The 25,648-nt window shown below is 53.0% G+C and overlaps 1 protein-coding gene across 1 annotated transcript in view; it reads right to left on the minus strand.

The window, feature by feature from the left end:
• Nucleotides 1-2,316: 2,316 nt before the first annotated feature.
• PRDM13 (PR/SET domain 13) overlaps nt 2,317-25,648 on the minus strand; it is a 45,259-nt gene continuing 21,927 nt past the window's right edge. The window contains exons 2-4 of the mRNA XM_076053207.1: nt 23,945-24,076; nt 21,607-21,730; nt 2,317-5,682 (exon numbers count right to left, since the gene is read on the minus strand). Coding sequence (XP_075909322.1) covers nt 3,923-5,682; nt 21,607-21,730; nt 23,945-24,076 — 2,016 coding nt within the window. The 3' untranslated portion in view covers nt 2,317-3,922. The remainder of the gene's footprint in view (nt 5,683-21,606; nt 21,731-23,944; nt 24,077-25,648) is intronic.

Below are 25,648 nucleotides of genomic sequence, written 5' to 3' on the forward strand. Positions count from 1 at the left end.
CACACACACACACACTCTCTAACACACACCCTCTCTAACACACACACACTCTCTAACACACACACACTCTCTAACACACACACACTCTCTAACACACACACACTCTCTCTAACACACACACTCTCTAACACACACACTCTCTAACACACACACAGATCCCCCATATAGCCTTAACAGACTGTAGGGGCAAGTGCTGTTAGCGAGCACCTATGAAGGCCGGAACGGTACACGAGGGGGTGGGTGGCCAGCACCACGCCCGACCGCCTTTGTCTCCCTAGTGGCGATGTTTACACACCGCACCAGGTACTCATTTGAGGCTGAGTCGACCTAGGGGAGGCCCGGGACCGGTTCAGATAATCGTCACTGGTGTTGGCCGTGAGCGGGAATCGAACCCGGGTCGCCAGGTTCATTGCGCAGCGTAGCGCTAACCGCTACACTATCGCTCCTCTCTAACACACACACACTCTCTAACACACACACACACCCTCTCTAACACACATACACACCCTCTCTAACACACACACACTCTCTAACACACACTCTCTCTAACACACACACACACACCCTCTCTCTAACACACACACTCTCTAACACACACACTCTCTAACACACACATTCTCTAACACACACACAACGTACACACACACAACGTACACACAACGTACAATGTACACACACACAACGTACACACAACGTACACACAACGTACAATATACACACACAACGTACACACAACGTACACACAACGTACAATATACACACACAACGTACACACAACGTACAATATACACACATACACAACGCACACACAACGCACAGACAATGTACACACATACACAACGTACACACAACGTACAATATACACACATACACAACGCCACATAACGTACAGACAATGTACACACATACACAACGTACACACAACGTACAATATACACACATACACAACGCACACACAACGTACAGACAATGTACACACATACACAACGTACACACACACACGCAACGTACACACAACGTGCACACACACACGCAACGTCCACGCAACGTCCACGGAACGTACACGCAACGTACACACGAGTCGACTCCAGTTCACACACTCCGTGTCACCCCGACCTACTTCAGAGAGTTCACAGAACTAGTTCCGAGTCGGGCTGAAGCAGAGGCCACGTTATTCTCTTGGAGTTAAGCACAAACCCTTGGGGAGTACATCTCCTAAACTAAAAGTGTCAACTCTTTTTATTTTATTTCCAGCTGCAATGTAGCTGGTTTTTAGACGCCATCTGGCTCTCATAAACGATAGCCCGACGAAGTTGCCTTTATCGTGTGGAACTATTATAGCGGCCAAATACTCTAAAAGAGCGCGGTCTTGATTCTAAATGTGGACGGGGAACACCGGGGGACCCGGAGAAAAATCCCCACGTGACCATGGAGAGAGAGACACGCAAACTCCAAATATACAGCAGCAGCAGGCGTCAGGGTGGGGATTGAACCCGCGACCTCCTGTATACCAGGCGAGGTAGTTAACATCTCCTAGCCACCGTGATGATGATGAGAGAGAGAGACACGAAAACTCCAAATATACAGCAGCAGCAGGCGTCAGGGTCGGGATAGAACCCACGACCTCCTGTATACCTAGCGAGGTAGTTAACATCTCCTAGCCACCGTGATGATGATGAAAGAGAGAGACACGCAAACTCCAAATATACAGCAGCAGGCGTCAGGGTCGGATCGAACCCACGACCTCCTGTATACCAGGCGAGGTAGTTAACATCTCCTATCCACCGTGATGATGATGATGATGAGAGAGAGAGACACGCAAACTCCAAATATACAGCAGCAGGCGTCAGGGTCAGGATAGAACCCACGACCTTCTGTGTACCTGGCGAGGTAGTTAACATCTCCTAGCTACCGTGATGATGATGAGAGAGAGACACGCAAACTCCAAATATACAGCAGCAGGCGTCAGGGTCGGGTTGAACCCACGACCTCCTGTATACCTGCGAGGTAATCAACATCTCCTAGCCACCGTGATGCCTGTTGGTGCCACGTGAGATGTTCTCTCTTGGTTCCTTCGGAGGCCCAGGTGGTATAAAATAAAATCGACTTAAAAATAAACTTTTAAAAAACGGAAATGAACAGTTTTACAATCGCCTAAGAATCATCATCATCATCATCGTCAGCGTCGTCGAGGATATTTGGTGACGCGTGGGGGTGACGTGGGGAGCTCCCCACGTGATGCGGTATGCGTGACGCCGAGCCCGACGTTTCGGACTGGAGCCCGCATTCGAGACAAACAGACGCGCGCACGCGATGTCAAACCCAGGGTTCTTTAATACGAACAGAGCGATAGACACGCGCGGAATGACACCACAGGCACCACCGACCACACACGGACAGGGGCAGTGCAGTGAGACGCGGCTGTGTGAGAGGTGAGACAGAGAGAAACAATTACATGTCGGACATCATCCCGAATGAGTCGCTTCCTTGTGTCACCAAACATGTGTCTGTGTGTACGTGTGAATGTGTGTACGTGTGAATGTGTGTACGTGTGAATGCGTGTGTGTCTTTAGTCTTTAGTAGAGGGCACACAGGTGGTGCATCGGGCAGTCACCGAAGTCAGTCGACCCGTGGCACATGCTGGGTCTGCCCCGTGACCTCCTGGTGCACCTAGCCTGGCACAGTAGAGGGCACACAGGTGGTGCATCGGGCAGTCATCGCAGTCAGTCGACCCGTGGCACCTGCTGGGTCTGCCCCGTGACCTCTTGCCGGCGGTCGTTCAAACACTTCACGTGGCCTCAAAGTGCACCTAGCCCGGCACGAGCGTCGTGTTGACGTCACCGCCACTTAGTGGCGAATGGCGGTTGTTGTTGGTGGTGTTGGTGGTAGTGTTGTTGTTGTTGCTGGTGGTGGTGGTGTTGTTACTTTCGGTAAAGTCACGTAGGTATAAAATTAAATAATCCCACTTCAACAAAAATATTTATTGCTGTGGGTTTCCCATCTGGTGATGATTGCTTGTGTTTCAATCGAAACGTCGTGATTTCATTTTATTTTATACCTACGTGACTTTACCGAAAGAACCAGAGAGTATGGATTAATGCAGTCACGAAAGCTTCAAATCAAGATTGTTGTTGTTTGTGGTGGTGGTGGTGGTATTGTCTTTTTATCGACGGGGTGGGGAGTGGTGGTGTAGCGGTTAGCGCTACGCTGCGCTACGAACCCGGTCATCACGAGTTCGATTCCCGCTCACGGCCAACACCACCAGTGACGATTATCTGAACCGGTCCCGGGCCTCCCCTAGGTGAACTCAGCCTCAAATGAGTACCTGGTGCGGTGTGTAGTAAACATCGCCACTGGGGAGACAAAGGCGGCCGGGTGTGGTGCTGGAAACCCACCCCCTCGTGTGCCGTGACGACCTTCAGAGGTGCTGCTCGCTAACAGCACTTGCCCCAACAGTCTGTTAAGGCTATACGGGGGATCTTTGTCTTTGTGTGTGGATGCGGGGAGCGGTGGCGCAGCAGTCATCGCCCAGTTCGATTCCCGCTCACGGCCACCATCAGTGACGAACATCTGAACACGTCGCGGGCCTCCTGTAGGTCGACTCAGCCGTCAACGAGTACATTGGGTGACACGAGAACAATTACCACTGGGGGATACAAAGGCGGCCGCAGTCAACCACCTCCGCGCCATTCGCGACAATAATAAATAACGTCATTGAGTCGCGACTTGGAGCCGCGGGATTCGCGACGCGGCCCGGCGAGACGCGAGCGGGGGAAGTCACCGCCGGTTCGCTCGGAGGACGCGACCCGCGTCGCGTACAATTCGCGACAGTCGTCGCGTACGGTTCGCGACAATCGGCGTGTACGGTTCGCGACGCCTCTTCCTCGTGCGCACGTGCGCGCAGGCGCGGATCTTCACTCATTCATTCGCGCTTCCTCTCCGAGTCCGGCTCGCTGGGTCCCTCCGTGGAACACACATCAATGTCGCTATCATCATCATCATCACCACCACCGCCGCCGCCGCCGCCGACGACGACATCGTCGCCATCGTCGACATCTTCGTGAGCGGCGTCCACGTGTCCGTATCGGCCGCGCCGCTGCTCAGCGTGCACCCGCCCGAGGCCGTAGAACTGCCCGACGGCTCTGACGCGCTCCCCCCCCGCCACCAACATCTCGCGGCGCGGCTGCAGCAGTAGCTGCTGCTGCTGCGCCCCGGGCCCGACGGCGTTGGCTGGGGGGGGCGCCGAGCGGTCGGGGTGTCGCGACTTGACGTGGCGCTCCAGGTCGCGCCGGCGCACCAGCACCTTGCCGCAGTGCTCGCAGCGGTACGGGGTGTTCCCCTCGGCGTGCAGGCGGATGTGTTTGTTCAGGTTGCTGGGATCGCCGAAGGGCCTGAGGCACACCTTGCACTTGAGCGGCTTGTAGCCCGTGTGCGTGCGCATGTGGATCTTGAGGCCGTACTTGCGCGAGTAGAGCTTGCCGCAGTACAGGCACAGGTGGCCCTTCTTGGGCTTCGACGCCACGACGACGCCGCCGCCGCCGCCGCCGCCGCTCGCCAGGAGCTGGGAGGCGGGCGACGAGGCGACAGCGGCGGCTGCCGAGTCGAGGTGGTTGTGGTGATGGTGGTGGTTGAGGTTGTGGTGCTGCTGCTGCTGGTGGTGGTGCTGGTGGTGGTGGTGCTGGTGGTGGTGGTGGGAGCGGCTCTTCTCGGCGGCGAGCTCACACAGCTGCTGCGTGTGCATCGCGATCTCGCGGTCGATGTTGGTCATGACGGACAGCTCCTTACCTGGCGGTGCCAGGTAGCTTCCACCACCGCCACCACCGCCACCACCACCACCGCCACCAGCACCGCCCAGGACGCCGCCGCCGCCGCCGCCGCGCGCGGCGAACGCCGCTCCGCCTCCTGCGCCCAAGTGGAGCAGCTTGGCGCAGGGCGGGGGTGCCGCCAGCATGGAGGCGTACGGCAGCAGCCCCAGGCCGTAGTCGGCGGGGAAGGCGTCGCAGTCGAGGCGGTGGAAGGGCAGCGCCGCCGAGGGCAGCGCGGGCAGCGGGAAGTAGCAGCGATTGTAGGTGAGCAGCGCGGCCGCGGCGGCGGCGGCGGCCGCGGCCGCGGCGGCGTGGCGCGGCGGGAGGCACGGAGGGGGTTCGAGCCCCGGGGGGAGCGGCGGCACCACCCCCCGGGGCACCCCGCCCGTGCCCCTCGGCTCGAAGGGGTAGCCCCCGCCCGCGTGGGGGGACGCGAACCCCTTGGCGGGGCCGCACAGCTCCGCTCTGCCGCCGCCTCCAGCCGCCGCCGCTTTGGATGGAGGGGGCGGGGGGGGCCCGATTCGGAGCGGCGGGCGGAACGCGGATTTGATGCTCGGGTGGAAGCCGAGGGGGCCGCCCCCCGCAGATCGGGGCCCGGGGCCCCCCTCCGCCTCGCCGCCCGCCTTGGCCCCCGGCACGCTCATGTCCAGGGCCCCGTCCTGCTCGGCGGGTGGACGCCTGGGATGCGCGAAGAGAGAGGGGATGGGCGCGGAGGAGAGGCGGCACGGGCCCCAGCAGGCGGAGGGGGGGGCCGGCCCCCCCCTGGGGGAGCGCGGAGCCCCGGGAGCGCAGGGGCAGCTAAAGCGCGAGTGCGCCTTGAGGGTGTTGGGGTAGCGGAACGACTTGCGGCATCGCCAGCACACGTAGCGCTCCTCGCCTGTGGGGGGCACAGGGGGAGAGGGGGGGCACGATCAGTGTGTGTCGGTGGGTCTCTATGTGTCGGTGGGTCTCTGTGTGTCGGTGGGTCTCTGTGTGTCGGTGGGTCTCGATGTGTCGGTGGGTCTCTATGTGTCGGTGGGTCTCTATGTGTCGGTGGGTCTCTGTGTGTCGGTGGGTCTCGATGTGTCGGTGGGTCTCGATGTGTCGGTGGGTGGGTCTCGATGTGTCGGTGGGTCTCTATGTGTCGGTGGGTCTCTGTGTGTCGGTGGGTCTCGATGTGTCGGTGTGTCTCTGTGTGTCGGTGGGTGGGTCTCGATGTGTCGGTGGGTCTCTATGTGTCGGTGGGTCTCTGTGTGTGTCGGTGGGTCTCTGTGTGTCGGTGGGTCTCTGTGTGTCGGTGGGTGGGTCTCGATGTGTCGGTGGGTCTCTGTGTGTCGGTGGGTCTCTGTGTGTCGGTGGGTCTCGATGTGTCGGTAGGTCTCTATGTGTCGGTGGGTGGGTCTCGATGTGTCGGTGGGTCTCTGTGTGTCGGTGGGTCTCTGTGTGTCGGTGGGTCTCTGTGTGTCGGTAGGTCTCGATGTGTCGGTGGGTCTCTATGTGTCGGTGGGTCTCTATGTGTCGGTGGGCGGGTCTCTGTGTGTCGGTGGGTCTCTATGTGTCGGCGGGTCTCTGTGTGTCGGTGGGTGGGTCTCGATGTGTCGGTGGGTCTCTGTGTGTCGGTGGGTCTCTGTGTGTCGGTGGGTGGGTCTCTGTGTGTCGGTGGGTCTCTGTGTCGGTGGGTCTCTGTGTGTCGGTGGGTCTCTGTGTGTCGGTGGGTGGGTCTCGATGTGTCGGTGGGTCTCTATGTGTCGGTGGGTCTCTGTGTGTCGGTGGGTCTCTATGTGTCGGTGGGTGGGTCTCGATGTGTCGGTGGGTCTCTGCGTGTCGGTGGGTGGGTCTCGATGTGTCGGTGGGTGGGTCTCTGCGTGTCGGTGTGTCTCTGTGTGGGGGGCGGTAGAGTCGTGGTTTTGACGCGCTGCGTTACGAAACCCGGCGAAACCCGGCGAGTTCGATTCCCGCTCACGGCCCAACACCGGCTGGCGATTATCCGTACCGGTGTTGGGCCTCCCGAAAGGTCGACTCAGCCTCAACAAGAATACCTGGAGCGCTGTGTAAACATCGCCACTGGGGAGACAAAGGCGGCCGGGCGCGGTGCTGGCCACCCACACCCCCTCGCGTGCCGAGCCCGGCCTTCATAGGCGCCGCTCGCTAACAGCACTTGCCCCTACAGTCGCCGTGGGCTACACGGGGGGTGGGGTGTCTGCCCATGCCCCTGTGTATCAACTCCCCGAGTGTGGACACGTGCGCGCGTGACTCTCCAAGGGCTCTTGAGCCGCAGCTGCTCGCACTCGCCCCTCCACCACGCGTGACTCGACACAGCTGAGCGCCGCTGCAGATGTGCACCAATGTTGAACTTCTTTCGCACCGCACGTCGCCACGCGTGCTGGGAGTGTATTGGTGTGGTGAGCGGTGGTGTCACGGTCAGCGCGCTGCGCTACGAACCCGGTTTGGCCCGAGTTCGATATCCCGCTCACGGCCAACGCCCGTGACGATTGTCCGTACCCGGTCCTCCCCTAGGTCGACTCAGCCTCAAATGGATCCCCGGTGCGGTGTGTAAACATCGCCACTAGGGAGACAAAGGCGGCGCGGTGCTGGTCACCCACCCCCTCGTGTGCCCTTGCAGGCCTCATAGGTGCTCGCTAATAGCACTTGCCCCAGCAGGCTGTGGAGGCTATATGGGGAATCTTTGTCTTTTGTACGTGCGTGCAGATGTGTATGTATGTTTAACTTCTTTCGCACCGTACGTAGGCACGCGTGCTTACACGGCGGTGCGGTGTGGATGTGTATTGGTGCGGGGAGCGGTGGTGTCACTGTTAGCGCCCCGACAATCCCCAGGGCGATTGCCGCTCACGGCCAACTCCAGTGACGATTGTCTGAAGCAGTGCTGGGTCTCCCCCTAGGTCGACTCGGCCCCAAATGAGTACCTGGTGCGGTGTGTAGTAAACATCGCCACTAGGGAGACAAAGGCGGCCGGGCGTGGTGTTGGCCACCCACCCCCTCATGTGCCGTGCCGGCCTTCATAGGTGCTGCTCGCTAACAGCACTTGCCCCAACAATTTGTTGGGGCAAGTACGAGGAGGTCTTTGTATATATTTGAGTGTGTAGATGTGTACGAATTTGTTTATATATACGTGTGTGTATATATGTGTGTGTGTGTATAAGTGTATAGTTGAGTGATTGTGCCGTTGTGTGTACGAGTGAGTGTGCATGTGTGCATATGTACGTGTGTAAATGTTTGTATATGCGAATGTATAGATGTACGCGTTTGTATGTACGGTATATGTGTGTGTGTGTATGGGTGATTGTGTGTATTTGTGTGTGTGGCTGTGTGTACGGTATATGTGAGTGTGTGTGTATGGGTGATTGTGTGTATTTGTGTGTATTTGTGTGTGTGGCTGTGTGTACGGTATATGTGAGTGTGTGTATGGGTGATTGTGTGTATTTGTGTGTGTGGCTGTGTGTACGGTATATGTGAGTGTGTGTGTGTATGGGTGATTGTGTGTATTTGTGTGTATTTGTGTGTGTGGCTGTGTGTACGGTATATGTGAGTGTGTGTATGGGTGATTGTGTGTATTTGTGTGTGTGTGTGGCTGTGTGTACGGTATATGTGAGTGTGTCCGTGTGTATTTGTGGGGAGTGGTGGCCCAATGTTTAGTGCAATGCGCTACGAACCCAGCGACCCGACTCCGATTCCGGCTCACAACCATAAACAGTGGCGAATATCTGTACCGGTCACCAATCCTCCCCTATACGTCGACTCAGCCTCAAAAGAGTACCTGAACATCCCCACTAGGGAGACAAAGGCGGCCGGGCGTTGTTTGCTGACCACCCATCCCTTCCGTGTGCCACAGTGCCGGTCTTCATTAGGTGCTCGCTAACCGCACTTGCCCCCACAGCCCGTGAAGGCTATCTGTGTATTTGTCTTGTGTGTGTGTGTGCCTCGTGTGGTGGTGATGTGCGCATTAAATTAAGAATTCCTGAAGATCGCCATTAATTAATTCGCTCCTAACCGCGAACGGCTTTCAGCGAGGGGCGAATTACTCGGTCCACTCTTGTTCGTCGGCGCCACGCGCTCGTGCGGGGAGCGGTGGCGCAGCGGTTAGCGCACGGAGCGGTTCGCGTTCGCGGCGAATAATCGAGGCGGTGGTGTCACTCCCGCAGGTCGAGTGCACGGCCTGAGTCGAGTGCACGGTGCGTGGGGCTGCCTACCCTCGTGTGTGCCCGCGTCGCCCCTAATAGGCGCTCGCTAACACCACTCGCCCACTCGTGTCTCTCACTCTCTGTGTGTGTGTGTGTGTGGCCGCACGCGTGGCAGGCGGTGCCACCACGTGCCGCGGACTCGTTAAGAGGCGCGCGTCCAAGCCTCGCGTCGCACCCGTGCCGTGCTGTGTATGTCTATGTGTGTGTGTATATGTGTGTGTGTGTGAGGTCTTCTCGGCCACGGTCATTCCCTCCCTTCTCTTCGCTTGCGAAACGTGGACCCCCCTAATGGAACATCTTCGCCGGTTAGAAACATTTAGGCTGGCCTGCCTACGATCCATCCTGGGTTTAACCAGGCTGGATTGTGTGAGGAGCTCACAAATCCTTGAAAGATCTGGGCAAGGTCCCATCGGTGAGCTCCTCCGGCGGGCAAGGCTGCGATGGCTGGGTCATGTAGCCCGCATGCCCAGCCACCGCATGCCGAAACAGCTTTTGTTCGGCCGGATTGAGGGGGCTAAGCGGGCGCGGCACGGGCTAGAGAAGAGATGGAGTTATGTGGTACAGGAGGACGTGGAGCTGAGTGGACTTGCCGATGACTGGTACCAGTGGTGTCAAGATCGACCTCTGTGGAGGAGGCTCGTGAAGGATGCTACTGGGCAGTTGGAGGTAGTCGCCCTCCAACAACAACGGAGGGCGGAGGAACGACGCTCACAACACCGAGCGGAGCGCCGGGTGGCTAAAGCACAGCAGGTTGGCACAGTAGGGGGCACAGGTGGTGCATCAGCCAGTCATCTCAGTCAGTCGACCCGTGGCACCTGGGTCTGCCCCGTGACCTCCTGCCAGCGGGCGTTCGACACTTCACGTGGCCTCAGGGTGCACATAGCCTGGCACAAGCGTCGTGGTGACGTCACCGCCACTTAGTGGCGAATGGCGGTTGTTGTTGTGTATGTCTATGTGTGTGTGTATGTCTATGTGTGTGTATGTGTATGTCTATATTTGTGTGTATGTGTGTGTGTTTGTCTGTATGTGTGTGTATGTGTGTCTATGTGTGTGTGTATGTCTATATATGTGTGTGTATATCTGTATGTATATATGTGTGTATGTCTGTATGTATATATGTGTGTATGTCCGTATGATTATATGTGTGTATGCATGTATGTATATATGTGTGTATGTATGTATATATGTGTATGCATGTATTTATGTGTGTGTATGTATATATGCGTGTGTCTGTATGCGTGTGTGTGTATGTGTGTATGTCTATGTCTGTATGTATGTATTTCTATGTGTGTATGTATGTATTTCTATGTGTATATGTATGTATTTCTATATGTGTGTATGTCTATGTGTGTATGTATATATATCTGTGTGTATGTCTATATATGCGTGTGTATGTATATGTGTGTATGTATCGACTCAGCCTCAAATGAGTACCTGGTGCGGTGTGTAAACATTGCCACTAGGGAGACAAAGGCGGTCGGGCGTGGTGCTGGCCACCCACCCCCTCGTGTACCGTTCCGGCCTTCATAGGCGCTCGCTTACAGCACTTGCCCCTACAGTCTGTTAAGGCTATATGGGGGATCTTTATCTTTGTATATGTGTGTATATATGTTTGTGTATATATGTGTGTATGTATCGCGTTATCTATAAATGTGTTGCATCCTTCCACCACCCGACACGCCCAATCAGTAAACAAAGTGTCACGTTGACAAAAGACAAAATAGTTCACGACTTTAGCCCCAAACCGGTGTTGTTGTTGTTGAAGAGTGGATCCACAACATCTACAATCTGAGTAGCACGACGTTTCGCTGGTAAGTACATCCAGCATCTTCGGGCGATTTTCCAGAATAGTGTGTATGTATGTGTGTATGTGTGTGTATATGTGTGTATGTATGTGTGTATGTTTATGTGTGTGTATATATGTGTGTATGTATGTGTGTATGTTTATGTGTGTATATATGTGTGTGTATGTATGTGTGTATGTTTATGTGTGTATGTATGTGTGTATGTATGTGTGTATATATATGTGTGTGTATGTATGTATGTGTGTATACGTGTGTGTATATACGTGTGTGGACGTGTGTGTGTATATGTGTGTGTGTACGTGTGTGTGTATATGTGTGTGTACGTGTGTGTGTGTATACGTGTGTGTGTATGTGTGTGTGTGTATACGTGTGTGTGTATACGTGTGTGTATGTGTGTGTATATATGTGTGTGTACGTGTGTGTGTATGTGTGTGTATGTATACGTGTGTGTATGTATACGTGTGTGTATACGTGTGTGTGTGTGTACGTGTGTACGTATATGTACGTGTGTGTGTGTGTATGTGTGTGTACGTATGTGTGTATGTGTATGTGTGTATGTGTACGTGTGTGTGTATGTGTACGTGTGTGTGTATGTGTGTATATATGTGTGTATATGTGTGTGTGTATGTGTGTATGTGTGTATGTGTACGTGTGTGTGTATATGTGTGTGTATATGTGTGTGTATATGTGTGTATATGTGTGTGTGTGTATATGTGTGTGTGTACGTGTGTCTGCGAAGCAGCGGCACAGCGATCAGCGAGCTGCGCTACGAACGCGGCGATCGGCATTGGAATTTTCGCTCTCACAACCAATAATCCCCTAGGTGGACTCGGCATTAAAAAGACACACGAGCATTGGGGAGACAAAGGAGGCCGGCCGTGGTGCTCGCCCCCACACTACCTCCTCGCTAACAGCTCTTGCCCCACAAGTGTGGTGAAGGCTACCCGGGGGACCTTTGTCTGTGTCTGTGTATTTGTTGTCAAATGCCCATGGGTGAGGAATTAAGGAAGCGGTTCGCTTGCCCTTCATCCCCCCCCACCTCCTCCCCCCACCTCCTCCCCCTCCCCCTCGGCTCCAGTCTGAACTTTTCATCGCCAATTCCACCAAGTCCAGAGCCGTGATAATGTCACGTGATAATAATGTCACGGCGAGAGGGGCGAGAGGGAGAGAGAGAGGGGAGGAGGAGAGGGGGGAGGTGGAGAAGGAGAGGGGGAAGGAGAGGGGGGAGGTGGAGGAGGAGAGGGGAGGAGGGGGGGAAGAGAGGGGAGAGGAGAGAGAGAGAAAGGGGAGGGGAGGAGGGGGGGGAGAGGAGACCCAGAGGAGGAGGAGTGAGCAGAGAGGAGACGGAACGGAGTTAGAGAGCGCCTCGGACAGGAATGCGCTTGAAGAAAGTGGAGACAAGAGAAGGGTGGGGGGGGTGAGAGTTGAGAGCGAGAGAGAGAGAAAGTTAGACGAAGAGGTGCAGGGACAGACAGAGGAAGGGAGATTCGTGAGATAAGAGAGGGACGGGAGGAGGTGCAGGGCTCTAGAGACGAGCTCCATGGAGGAGAGAGGGGAGAGCGATGCGAGAGGGAAAGACGAGGGAGCGAGAGACATCTCCCCCGTGACTCCACGCTCCCAGTAACTGCTCCAGACACGGGGAAAGGGCGAGGGGGGGTCTCCATCTCCCTCTCCCCTCCCCTTGATCCCCTCCCTGGGGTCTCACGGCCCCCTCCCTCCCCCCGAACACCGAGCTCGATGGGCCCCACTCCCCATGCGGTAACGCGCATTGGCAGCGCCGACCCAAATTTCCGGAAATTCCACATTCCCATGACGAGGCGCAGGATCTCGTACGGGCGCGGCCTCTCCCCGCGCAGTCGTGGCAACATCCTGCCGCATCGACCGCGGAGTGGTGGTGATTGATGATGATCGCGATTAATTATCACCCATGAACACTCACCGATAAATATTCACTCATGAACACTCGTCCATGAACACTCGCCCATGAACTTTCACCCATGAACATTCACCCATGAACGTTCGCCCATGAACTCACGCACGAACACTCACCCATGAACTTTCACCCATGAACATTCACCCATGAACACTCGCCCATGAACACTCGCCCATGAACACTCACCCATGAACACTCACCCCACTACTACCTCTAAGTCGCTGCCCGTTGGCTCTGAATGGGAATCGAACTCAGGCGGCCGAGTGTCGCGGCTCGGCCGCCCCAAACCGCTGTGTAGCCTGTTACCGACTGCAGGGGCAAGTGCTGTGTTAGCGAGTAGCAACTATGACGGCCGGCCGCCTTTGTCTCCCCACATCGCACCAGGTACTCATTTGAGGCTGAGTCGACCTAGGGGAGGCCCAGGAACCGGTTCAGATAATCGCCACTGGCGGTGTTGGTGGGTTCGCGCTAACCACGGCACCACCGCTCCTCACACCCAGACGCACGCAACAAAGACAAAGATCCACCGTATAGCCTTAACATACTTGCAGGGGCAAGTGCTGTGTTAGCGAGCACCTATTTTTTCCGCAACAACGGCGTGAACCACACACGGCCGTCTTTGTCTCCCCGGTGCTGATGTGTACCCATACACCAAACAAGCTTTTCACATTCGAGTGGCCCTAGGGCAGTCGGGGGAGGGAGGGAGGGGGGGTCACTCTGAGATGCCCATTCATGCACACGCAGAGTGCGCTGTTTGCGAGCTCCTATCAAGGTCGTGCACGCACGCAGACCGGCGGCCCCAGCTCCATCCTCATGGCGATAATGAGCGTGAGAGGCATGGGGGGGAGGGGGTAGGGGGAGGGGTGGAAGGATGACAGCCACACGTCATTAAAACCCTATTAATTACCTATCCGTCCCGCTCGGATTGAGAGAGACACACACACAAAGACAAAGATCCCCCGTATAGCCCTCAACAAACTGCTGGGGCAAGTGCTGCTGTTAGCGAGCACCTATCAAGGCCGGCATGGCACCACGCCCGGCCGCCTTTGTCTCCCCGGTGGCGATGTTTACTACACACCGCACAAGGTACTCATTTGAGGCTGAGTTGACCTAGGGGAGGCCCAGGACCGGTTCAGATAATCGTCACCGATGTTGGCAGTGAGCGGGAATCGAACTCGGGTCGCCGGGTTAATAGCGCAGCGCGCTAACCACTACACTACCGCTCCCCACTACAAAGACAAAGACAAAGATCCCCCGTGTAGCCTGTAACAGACTGTAGGGGCAAGTGCTGTTAGCGAGCACCTATGAAGGCCGGAACGGTACACGAGGGGGTGGGTGGCCAGCACCACGCCCGACCGCCTTTGTCTCCCCAGTGGCGATGTTTACACACCGCACCGGGTACTCATTTGAGGCTACACACACAGACACACACACACAGACACACACGCGTGTCTGTGTGTGTGTGTCTGCATCCTTATTCTCTAGTTTCACCAGGGTGGGGGAGGGGAGGGGCTGGGGGGGATCACCTGTTTAGGGGCGGGGGAGGTGGGGGGGAGGGTGGAAGTCGTCGCCCCCCCCCCCCCCGCGGGGAGCTGTCACGCGCCGATGGCAGAGTCACGTGGTGCCATTCACAGCTCCCATTGAGTCGCGGGGGAGGGCGCCAAGAGGACAAACATCTGTGGCCGTCACTCGTCACTCATTTACTCGTCACTCATTCACTCGTCACTCATTCACTCGTCACTCATCACTCATTCACTCATCACTCATTCACTCGTCACTCACTCACTCACTCATTCGTTCACTCGTTCACTCGTCACTCATTCACTCGTCACTCATTCACTCGTCACTCATTCACTCACTCATCACTCATTCACTCATTCACTCACTCATTCACTCATCACTCATTCACTCGTTCACTCGTTCACTCGTCACTCATTCACTCATCACTCATTCACTCGTCACTCATTCACTCATTCACTCACTCATTCACTCATCACCTCGTCACTCATTCACTCATCATTCATCACTCATTCACTCACTCATCACTCATTCACTCACTCATTCACTCACTCATTCACTCATCACTCATTCACTCGTCACTCATTCACTCATCACTCATTCACTCGTCACTCATTCACTCGTCACTCACTCACTCGCTCATCACTCGTTCACTCACTCAATCATTCACTCGTCACTCATTCACTCATTCACTCACTCATTCACTCATCACCTCGTCACTCATTCACTCGTCACTCATTCACTCACTCACTCATCACTCATTCACTCGTCACTCATTCACTCAGCACCCCGTCACTCATTCACTCGTCACTCATTCACTCGTCACTCATTCACTCACTCATTCACTCATCACCTAGTCACTCATTCACTCACTCATTCACTCGTCACTCATTCACTCATTCACTCATTCACTCATCACCTAGTCACTCATTCACTCGTCACTCATTCACTCGTCACTCATTCACTCGTCACTCATTCACTCGTCACTCATTCACTCACTCATCACTCATTCAATCACTCATTCACTCGTCACACATTCACTCATTCACTCGTCACTCACTCATTCACTCATTCACTCATCACCTAGTCACTCATTCACTCACTCATTCACTCGTCACTCATTCACTCATTCACTCATCACCTAGTCACTCATTCACTCGTCACTCATTCACTCGTCACTCATTCACTCACTCATTCACTCATCACTCATTCACTCGTCACTCATTCACTCATCACTCATTCACTCGTCACTCATTCACTCGTCACTCATTCACTCACTCACTCGCTCATCACTCGTTCACTCACTCACTCATTCACTCGTCACTCATTCACTCATTCACTCACTCATTCACTCATCACCTCGTCACTCATTCACTCGTCACTCATTCACTCACTCACTCATCACTCATTCACTCGTCACTCATTCACTCGTCACTCATTCACTCACTCATTCACTCATCACCTAGTCACTCATTCACTCACTCATTCACTCGTCACTCATTCACTCATTCACTCATTCACTCATCACCTAGTCACTCATTCACTCGTCACTCATTCACTCGTCACTCATTCACTCGTCACTCATTCACTCACTCATCACTCATTCAATCACTCATTCACTCGTCACACATTCACTCATTCACTCGTCACTCACTCATTCACTCATTCACTCATCACCTAGTCACTCATTCACTCACTCATTCACTCGTCACTCATTCACTCATTCACTCATCACCTAGTCACTCATTCACTCGTCACTCATTCACTCGTCACTCATTCACTCACTCATCACTCATTCAATCACTCATTCACTCGTCACTCATTCACTCGTCACCTCGTCCCTCATTCACTCGTCACTCATTCACTCATTCACTCATCACCTCGTCACTCATTCACTCATTCACTCGTCACTCATTCACTCGGCACTCATTCACTCATCACCTCGTCACATTCACTCGTCACTCACTCACTCATTCACTCATCACTCATTCACTCGTCACCTCGTCACTCATTCACTCGTCACTCATTCACTCTTCACTCATCACTCATTCACTCGTCACCTCGTCACTCATTCACTCGTCACTCATTCACTCATTCACTCATCACTCATTCACTCGTCACCTCGTCACTCATTCACTCGTCACTCATTCACTCTTCACTCATTCACTCGTCACTCATTCACTCATCATTCATTCACTCGTCACCTAGTCACTCATTCACTCGTCACTCATTCACTCATCACTCATTCACTCGTCACTCACTCACTCATCACTCATTCAATCACTCATTCACTCATCACTCATTCAATCATTCACTCACTCACTCATCACTCATTCAATCACTCATTCACTCACTCACTCATCACTCATTCAATCACTCATTCACTCACTCACTCATTCACTCACTCACTCACGCACTCATCACTCATTCAATCACTCATTCACTCACTCACTCATCACTCATTCAATCACTCATTCACTCACTAACTCATCACTCATTCAATCACTCATTCACTCACTCACTCAATCACTCATTCACTCACTCACTCATTCACTCACTCACTCATTCACTCATCACCTCGTCACTCATTCACTCGTCACTCATTCCCTCATCACTCACTCAATCACTCATCACTCATTCACTCATCACTCATTCACTCATCACCTCGTCACTCACTCATTCACTCATTCACTCATCACTCATTCACTCATCACTCATTCACTCATCACTCATTCACTCGTCACCTCGTCATTCATTCACCCATCACCTCGTCACTCATTCACTCGTCATCTCGTCACTCACTCATCGCTCATTCACTCATCACTCATCACTCATTCACTCGTCACTCATTCACTCATCACTCATTCACTCGTCACCTCGTCACTCATTCACTCATCACTCATTCACTCATCACTCATTCACTCGTCACCTCGTCACTCACTCATTTACTCATCATTCATTCACACATCACTCATTCACTCATCACTTATTCACTCATCACTCATTCACTCGTCACCTCGTCACTCATTCACTCATCACTCATTCACTCGTCACCTCGTCACTCATTCACTCGTCACTCATTCACTCGTCACTCATTCACTCATCACTCACTCATTTACTCATCATTCATTCACACATCACTCATTCACTCATCACTTATTCACTCATCACTCATTCATTCGTCACCTCGTCACTCACTCACTCATCACTCATTCACTCGTCACTCACTCATTCACTCGTCACTCATTCACTCATCACTCGCCACTCATTCATTCCCTCGCTCGCTCATTCATTCCCTCGCTCGATCATTCATTCCCTCGCTCGCTCATTCATTCGCTCGTTCATTCATTCGCTCATTCATTCCCTCGCTCGCTCATTCATTCGCTCGCTCATTCATTCATTCGCTCGCTCATTCATTCGCTCGCTCATTCCCTCGCTCACTCATTCATTCCCTCGCTCATTCATTCATTCCCTCGCTCGCTCATTCTTTCCCTCGCTCTCTCATGCATTCCCTCGCTCATTCATTCATTCCCTCGCTCGCTCATTCATTCCCTCGCTCATTCATTCCCTCGCTCATTCATTCGCTCGCTCATTCATTTCCTCGCTCGCTCATTCATTCCCTCGCTTGCTCGCTCATTAATTCCCTCGCTTGCTCGCTCATTCATTTCCTCGCTCATTCATTTCCTCGCTCTTTCATTCCCTCGCTCGCTCATTCATTCCGTCGCTCATTCATTCCCTCGCTCATTCATTCCCTCGCTCGCTCATTCATTCATTCCCTCGCTCGCTCATTCATTCATTCCCTCGCTCGCACATTCATTCGCTCTTTCATTCCCTCGCTCGCTCATTCATTCCCTCGCTCATTCATTCCCTCGCTCCCTCGCTCATTCTTTCCCTCGCTCGCTCCGGCCAAATGTACTCATTCACTTTAAACACCAAACACCCCAATGTATAAACGCATGTACCTCTGCATCCGTTCACTCATTCATTGACTCAATCGCTTTTCTCGGTCTTTCACTTACACGGCATAATATTCGTGAACTTACTCATTCACTTGCACAGGTATTCACTCAGCGACGAGCCCAGCCACTCACCAACCCCACTTACCTACCCACATGCTCCATCACCTGCTCACCGACTTACTCACCCGCTCACCCACCCACCATTTTACCCACACCTACTCACACACTCGCTTGCCCACCCTACTATTCACTCATTCACTCACCTGTTCACTTACCAACGCGTTCAGGGATTCACCCGCTCACTCAATCTACCAACTCACCCACTTACCCAATCGCCTACTTACACACCCACTCACTCACCCACCCATGTCTTCACTCGCTCACTCACGACTCAAATAAGCGCTTCCTTAACCACTCATGCACTTCTACGGGTCCACTTACAAACTCGCTCACTCGCCCATTCACCCACGCGCACACCGACTCACGGATTGCCTCAGCTGACCACCAACCCACCCACGTCCCCACTCACAAATCCGCTCACCAACTCGCCCACACGCTCACACCCGGCGACTATGAATGGGGGGAGCTGTGTCCCGCTAAAGACATCAAAGAGACGAACGGCGTTCCACAGCGGCGCTAAAATCACTGTGGCCCTCCCTACACGTGTACACACACACACACGTGTACACACACACACACGTGTACACACACACACACGTGTACACACACACACACGTGTACACACACACACACACGTGTACACACACACACGTGTACACACACACACACGTGTACACACACACACACGTGTACACACACACACACGTGTACACACACACACGTGTACACACACACACACGTGTACACACACACACACACGTGTACACACACACACGTGTACACACACACACACGTGTACACACACACACACGTGTACACACACACACACGTGTACACACACACACAGTACCACCTACACACACAAAGATCAAAGATCCCCCGTGTAGCCTTAACAGACTGTAGGGGCAAGTGCTGTTAGCGAGCACCTATGAAGGCCGGCACGGCACACGAGGGGGTGGGTGGCCAGCACCACGCCCGGCCACCTTTGTCTCCCCAGTGGCGATGTTTACACACCTGCACCAGGGACTTATTTAAGGCTGAGTCAACCTAGGGGAGGCCCAGGAGCGGTTCAGATAATCGTCACTGGGTGTTGGCCGTGAGCGGGAATCGAACCCGGATCGCCGGGTACATAGCGCCGCGTAGCGCTGACCGCTACACTACCGCTACCACACGCACACACACAGTACCACGTACACACACACACAGTACCACGTACACACACACACAGTACCACGTACACACACACACAGTACCACGTACACACACACACAGTACCACGTACACACACACACAGTACCACGTACACACACACACAGTACCACGTACACACACACAGTACCACGTACACACACACACACACAGTACCACGTACACACACACAGTACCACGTACACACACACAGTACCACGTACACACACACACTACCACGTACACACACACACAGTACCACGTACACACACACACACAGTACCACGTACACACACACACACACAGTACCACGTACACACACACACACACAGTACCACGTACACACACACAGTACCACGTACACGCACACAGTACCACGTACACACACACAGTACCACGTACACACACAGTACCACGTACACACACACTGTTCCAAATATACAGAGCCTTTAGGCATCCCTCGATTTACGAAAGGGATGTGTTTTTTACAACAACAACAACAACAAAACCACGCGTAAAACGACATTTCGTGAATCGGAAATTGATTTTCCCCATGAATTTAAACACGAAAAATGAGGGATACGTTTCGGACAGTCATTCCAACTCTACTCCTAACCTACAAACATAATGCACCTATATCACTGTTTCAATGGAAAATAATTATAATAATAGAGAATATGCCTATCAGAATAATGATAATAATAATTCAAACGTTTAATGCGCATTCCATCCTAGGATCCCGACGCACAATGCATGAAAAGCAGGAAACAAAAACAGAGCCCATGTCCCAGCGACGAAACGAAGCGAGGAAAGGCCACAGCGACGGGGTTTTAGTACAACCACGAATTGAAGAATGTTTCTAATTAATGCAAGACAAAAAATAACCCTTTTCAGGGAACTCGTCAAACTATCTCGCACGGAGGGGTGACGCGGGAGGGGAGGGTGACGCGGCGGGGTGACGCAGGGGGGTGACGCGGGGGGGTGACGCGGGGGAGTGACGCGGGGGAGGATGCAGAGGCTGTTGCTGTTGCACTACAGGGGGTCAGCCGTGACACACTCACGTGGGGTGGACTGTGATGTCACGTGGGGTGGACTGTGATCTCACGTAGGGCGGACTGTGATGTCACGTGGGGTGGACTGTGATCTCACGTGGGGTGGACTGTGATGTCACGTGGGGTGGACTGTGATGTCACGTGGGGTGGACTGTGATCTCACGTAGGGTGGACTGTGATCTCACGTGGGGTGGACTGTGATCTCACGTTGGGTGGACTGTGATGTCACGTGGGGTGGACTGTGATCTAACGTAGGGTGGACTGTGATCTCAGATAGTGTGGACTGTGATCTCACGTGCGTGGACTGTGATCTCACGTGGGGTGGACTGTGATGTCACGTGGGGTGGACTGCGATCTCACGTGGGGTGGACTGTGATGTCACGTGGGGTGGACTGTGATGTCACGTGGGGTGGACTGTGATCTCACGTAGGGTGGACTGTGATCTCACCTGGGGTGGACTGTGATCTCTTGTAGGGTGGACTGCGATCTCACATCGGATGGACTGTGATCTCACGTGGGGTGGACTGTGATCTCACGTGGGGTGGACTGTGATCTCACGTGGGGTGGACTGTGATCTCACGTGGGGTGGACTGTGATCTCACGTGGGGTGGACTGTGATCTCACGTGGGGTGGACTGTGATCTCACGTAGGGTGGACTGTGATCTCACGTGGGGTGGACTGTGATCTCACGTGGGGTGGACTGTGATCTCACGTGGGGTGGACTGTGATCTCACGTAGGGTGGACTGTGATCTCACGTGGGGTGGACTGCGATCTCACGTGGGGTGGACTGTGATCTCACGTGGGGTGGACTGTGATCTCACGTGGGGTGGACTGCGATCTCACGTGGGGTGGACTGTGATTTCACGTGGGGTGGACTGTGATCTCACGTGGGGTGGACTGCGATGTCACGTGGGGTGGACTGTGAGTTCGCATGCCGAGGGATCGCTCAACAAGAGACGGAGCATCGCGCTCACGCGAACCTTCGCAGACGAAGCGTTCGCGAGTTGTCGAGATGGCTGACGGGGTCACCCCGCGCGTGCTCCTCACCTCTCTCGTCCCGCACGGGCGGGGGGGTGCCGGACGCGATGCCGGCGCTGTGCGCAAGCGACGCGGAGTACCACACGCGGAGCTCCTCGCCCGCCGCGATCTCCCGCACCGTGCGGTAGAACACCTGCACCACCGCACGCACCACCGCGTGCACCGCGTAAGCACCACGCACGCACGCACGCACCACGCACGCACCACGCACCAACACGCACCACGCACGCACCATCACGCACCACGTAAGCACCACGCACGCACGCACGCACCACGCACGCACCACGCACCAACACGCACCACGCACGCACCATCACGCACCACGTAAGCACCACGCACCAACACGCACGCACCACGCACGCACGCACCACGCACGCACCACGCACGCACCAACACGCACGCACCACGCACGCACCACGCACGCACCAACACGCACGCACCACGCACGCACCACGCACGCACCACGCACGCACGCACAACCCCATGCACCACATGAGACGGGACCAGGCCCACACCTGTACCCAGCCTGTGCACCAGCGCCCCCTCCACGTGTGAACCCCGCCAACCTAATGAGCCAATTCTCTTAATTGCCTTAATTGTAGTGACACTTCCTGAGGCGGGTTGGGGTGGTGGTGGTGGTGGTGGCTGGGAGGAGGGGGGTGTTGATATTTGGCCGAGAAGTTTATGGCCGTGATGCGTGGGACACAATGCCCAGTGGCAGGGCGTGAAACGCTCCGGCGCGGAGCAGATGCGCGCTTTGTGAACGACATTATTGTGTGTGCGTCTCTCCCCTACCCCCCGCCATACTCATCGAGGGGCCGGGCCTGTGATAGCGCGAGGCTTGAGGTCAGCGCTGGGGTTAAGGGTGAATGTTAGGGTCAAGGGTTAAGGTTGAGGGTTAGTGTTGAGGGTAAGGGTTAGGGTTGACGGTTAGTGTTGAGGGTTAGGGTTGAGGGTTAGGGTTGAGGGTTAGTGTTGATGGTTAGTGTTGAGGGTAAGGGTTGAGGGTAAGGGTTAAGGGTTAGTCTTGAGGGTTAGTGTTGAGGGTTAGTGTTGAGGGTTAATGTTGAGGGTTAGTGTTGAGGGTTAATGTTGAGGGTAAGGGTTTAGGGTTAGTGTTGAGGGTAAGGGTTGAGGGTAAGGGTTAAGGGTTAGTCTTGAGGGTTAGGATTGATGGTTAGTGTTGAGGGTTAGTGTTGAGGGTTAGTGTTGAGGGTTGAGGGTTAGTGTTGAGGGTTAGTGTTAAGGGTTAGTGTTGAGGGTTAGTGTTGAGGGTTAATGTTGAGGGTTAGGGTTTAGGGTTAGTGTTGAGGGTAAGGGTTGAGGGTAAGGGTTAGTGTTGAAGGTTAGTGCTAAGGGCTAGTGTTGAGGATAAGGGTTGAGGGTTAGTGTTGAGGGTTAGTGTTGAGGGTTAGTGTTGAGGGTAAGGGTTTAGGGTTAGTGTTGAGGGTTAGTGTTGAGGGTAAGGGTTTAGGGTTAGTGTTGAGGGTAAGGGTTGAGGGTTAGTGTTAGGGTTAGTGTTGAGGGTTAGGGTTAGTGTTGAGGGTTAGCGTTGAGGGTTAGTGTTGAGGGGTAAGGGTTGGAGTTGGGGTTAGAGTTGTGTATTGTCCTTATCGTTAGGGATGCGGATCAGGGTTCGGGTCAGGATTTAGGGTCAGGGATAGGGGTCAGCGTTATGAGATCGGTTCGGGGATAGGGGTCAGGGATAGAGTTAGGGTCACGGTTAAGATCCCTGTAGTCGGGGTTCGGGTCACATTCTAGAGACTGCGAGGTGGTGTGTCAACATTGGGGGTGGGGGGTGGGAGAAATCTTCCAGGGGGTCTGGGGGGTCCCATCCCAGAAAAATATCGAAATAAAAAAACTCATTTCCTGCCTAAAATACAAAAAAAAATTCACTAACGCATGAGATGGACTTATTATTTATGTTTTAACAATAATGTCTAATAGTGTTATTGTATTTACATTGCTCTGTTTTAACTTGTTTTTATAATTTCTTGTTTCATCGTATGTAATGGCAGAGATTAGGGATTAATAAAGTGCAACCATAACCACAATCATATAAACATACATCTACGAATTGATTTATATGAAGACAAGTCCACATTTTGTGGCCAAGGTTTATCAAATTGTTATTTTTATTTACATAGCAATTATTTGTATAGCAATATATTGGGGGGAGGGGGGTGATATTTTGAGCATATTTATTATAATTACGGCCTTGGTTTACGGAGACCCCTGGGAGACCCCTGTGGGACCCCAGTGGGACCCCAGTGGGACCCCTGTGGGACCCCTGTGGGACCCCTCTCTCCCGTAGTAGCGGGAGTGGATGGGGGGGGGGGGGAGTCACCTTGGTGTCCAGTGGGGGTCTGAACGCCTCCAGGTTCTGCTCCCCCGCGTAGCGCGCGGGTCGCACCGAGGGTAGCCAGGTGCACGGCGACTCCCCCAACTCGCTCACCACGGAGCCTCCCGTGAACCGCACCTACACCAGCAGCAGGCACAGAAACGTTACACCATCAACAAGTTTACACCATCAACAACTTTACACCATCAACAAGTTTACACCATCAACAAGTTTACACCATCAACAAGTTTACACCATCAACAACTTTACACCATCAACAAGTTTACACCATCAACAAGTTTACACCATCAACAACTTTACACCATCAACAAGTTTACACCATCAACAAGTTTACACCATCAACAACTTTACACCATCAACAAGTTAACACCATCAACAACTTTACACCATCAACAAGTTTACACCATCAACAACTTTACACCATCAACAACTTTACACCATCAACAACTTTACACCATCAACAACTTTACACCATCAACAAGTTTACACCATCAACAACTTTACACCATCAACAACTTTACACCATCAACAAGTTTACACCATCAACAACTTTACACCAGCAGCAACTTTACACCATCAGCAACTTTACACCATCAACAACTTTACACCATCAACAACTTTACACCATCAACAAGTTTACACCATCAACAACTTTACACCATCAACAACTTTACACCATCAACAAGTTTACACCATCAACAACTTTACACCAGCAGCAACTTTACACCATCAGCAACTTTACACCATCAACAACTTTACACCATCAACAACTTTACACCATCAACAACTTTACACCATCAACAAATTTACACCATCAACAACTTTACACCATCAACAAGTTTACACCATCAACAACTTTACACCATCAACAACTTTACACCATCAACAACTTTACACCATCAACAACTTTACACCATCAACAAGTTTACACCATCAACAACTTTACACCATCAACAACTTTACACCATCAACAACTTTACACCATCAACAACTTTACACCATTAACAAGTTTACACCAGCAGCAACTTTACACCAGCAGCAACTTTACACCAGCAGCAACTTTACACCATCAACAACTTTACACCATCAACAACTTAACACCATCAACCACTTAACACGATCAACAACTTTATACCATCAACAACTTTACACCAGCAGCAACTTTACACCATCAACAACTTTACACTATCAACAACTTTACAACAGCAGAAACTTTACACCATCAACAACTTTACACCATCAACAACTTTACACCATCAACAACTTTACAGCAGCAGCAACTTTACACCAGCAGCAACTTTACACCATCAACAACTTTAAACCATCAACAACTTTACAGCAGCGGCAACTTTACACCACCATCAACTTTACACCATCAACAACTTTACACCATCAACAACTTTACACCATCAGCAACTTTACAACCTCAACAACTTTACACCAGCAGCAACTTTACACCATCAACAACTTTAAACCATCAATAACTTTACACCATCAACAACTTTACACCATCAACAACTTTACACCATCAGCAACTTTACACCATCAACAACTTTACAGCAGCAGCAACTTTACACCAGCAGCAACTTTACACCAGCAGCAACTTTACACCATCAACAACTTTACACCATCAACAACTTAACACCATCAACAACTTAACACCATCAACAACTTTACACCATCAACAAC

The sequence above is a fragment of the Petromyzon marinus genome, chromosome 60 (assembly GCF_048934315.1).
Source record: "Petromyzon marinus isolate PM22_M1 ecotype Great Lakes invasive population chromosome 60, UKy_Petmar_22M1.pri1.0, whole genome shotgun sequence".
Classification (NCBI taxonomy): domain Eukaryota; kingdom Metazoa; phylum Chordata; class Hyperoartia; order Petromyzontiformes; family Petromyzontidae; genus Petromyzon; species Petromyzon marinus.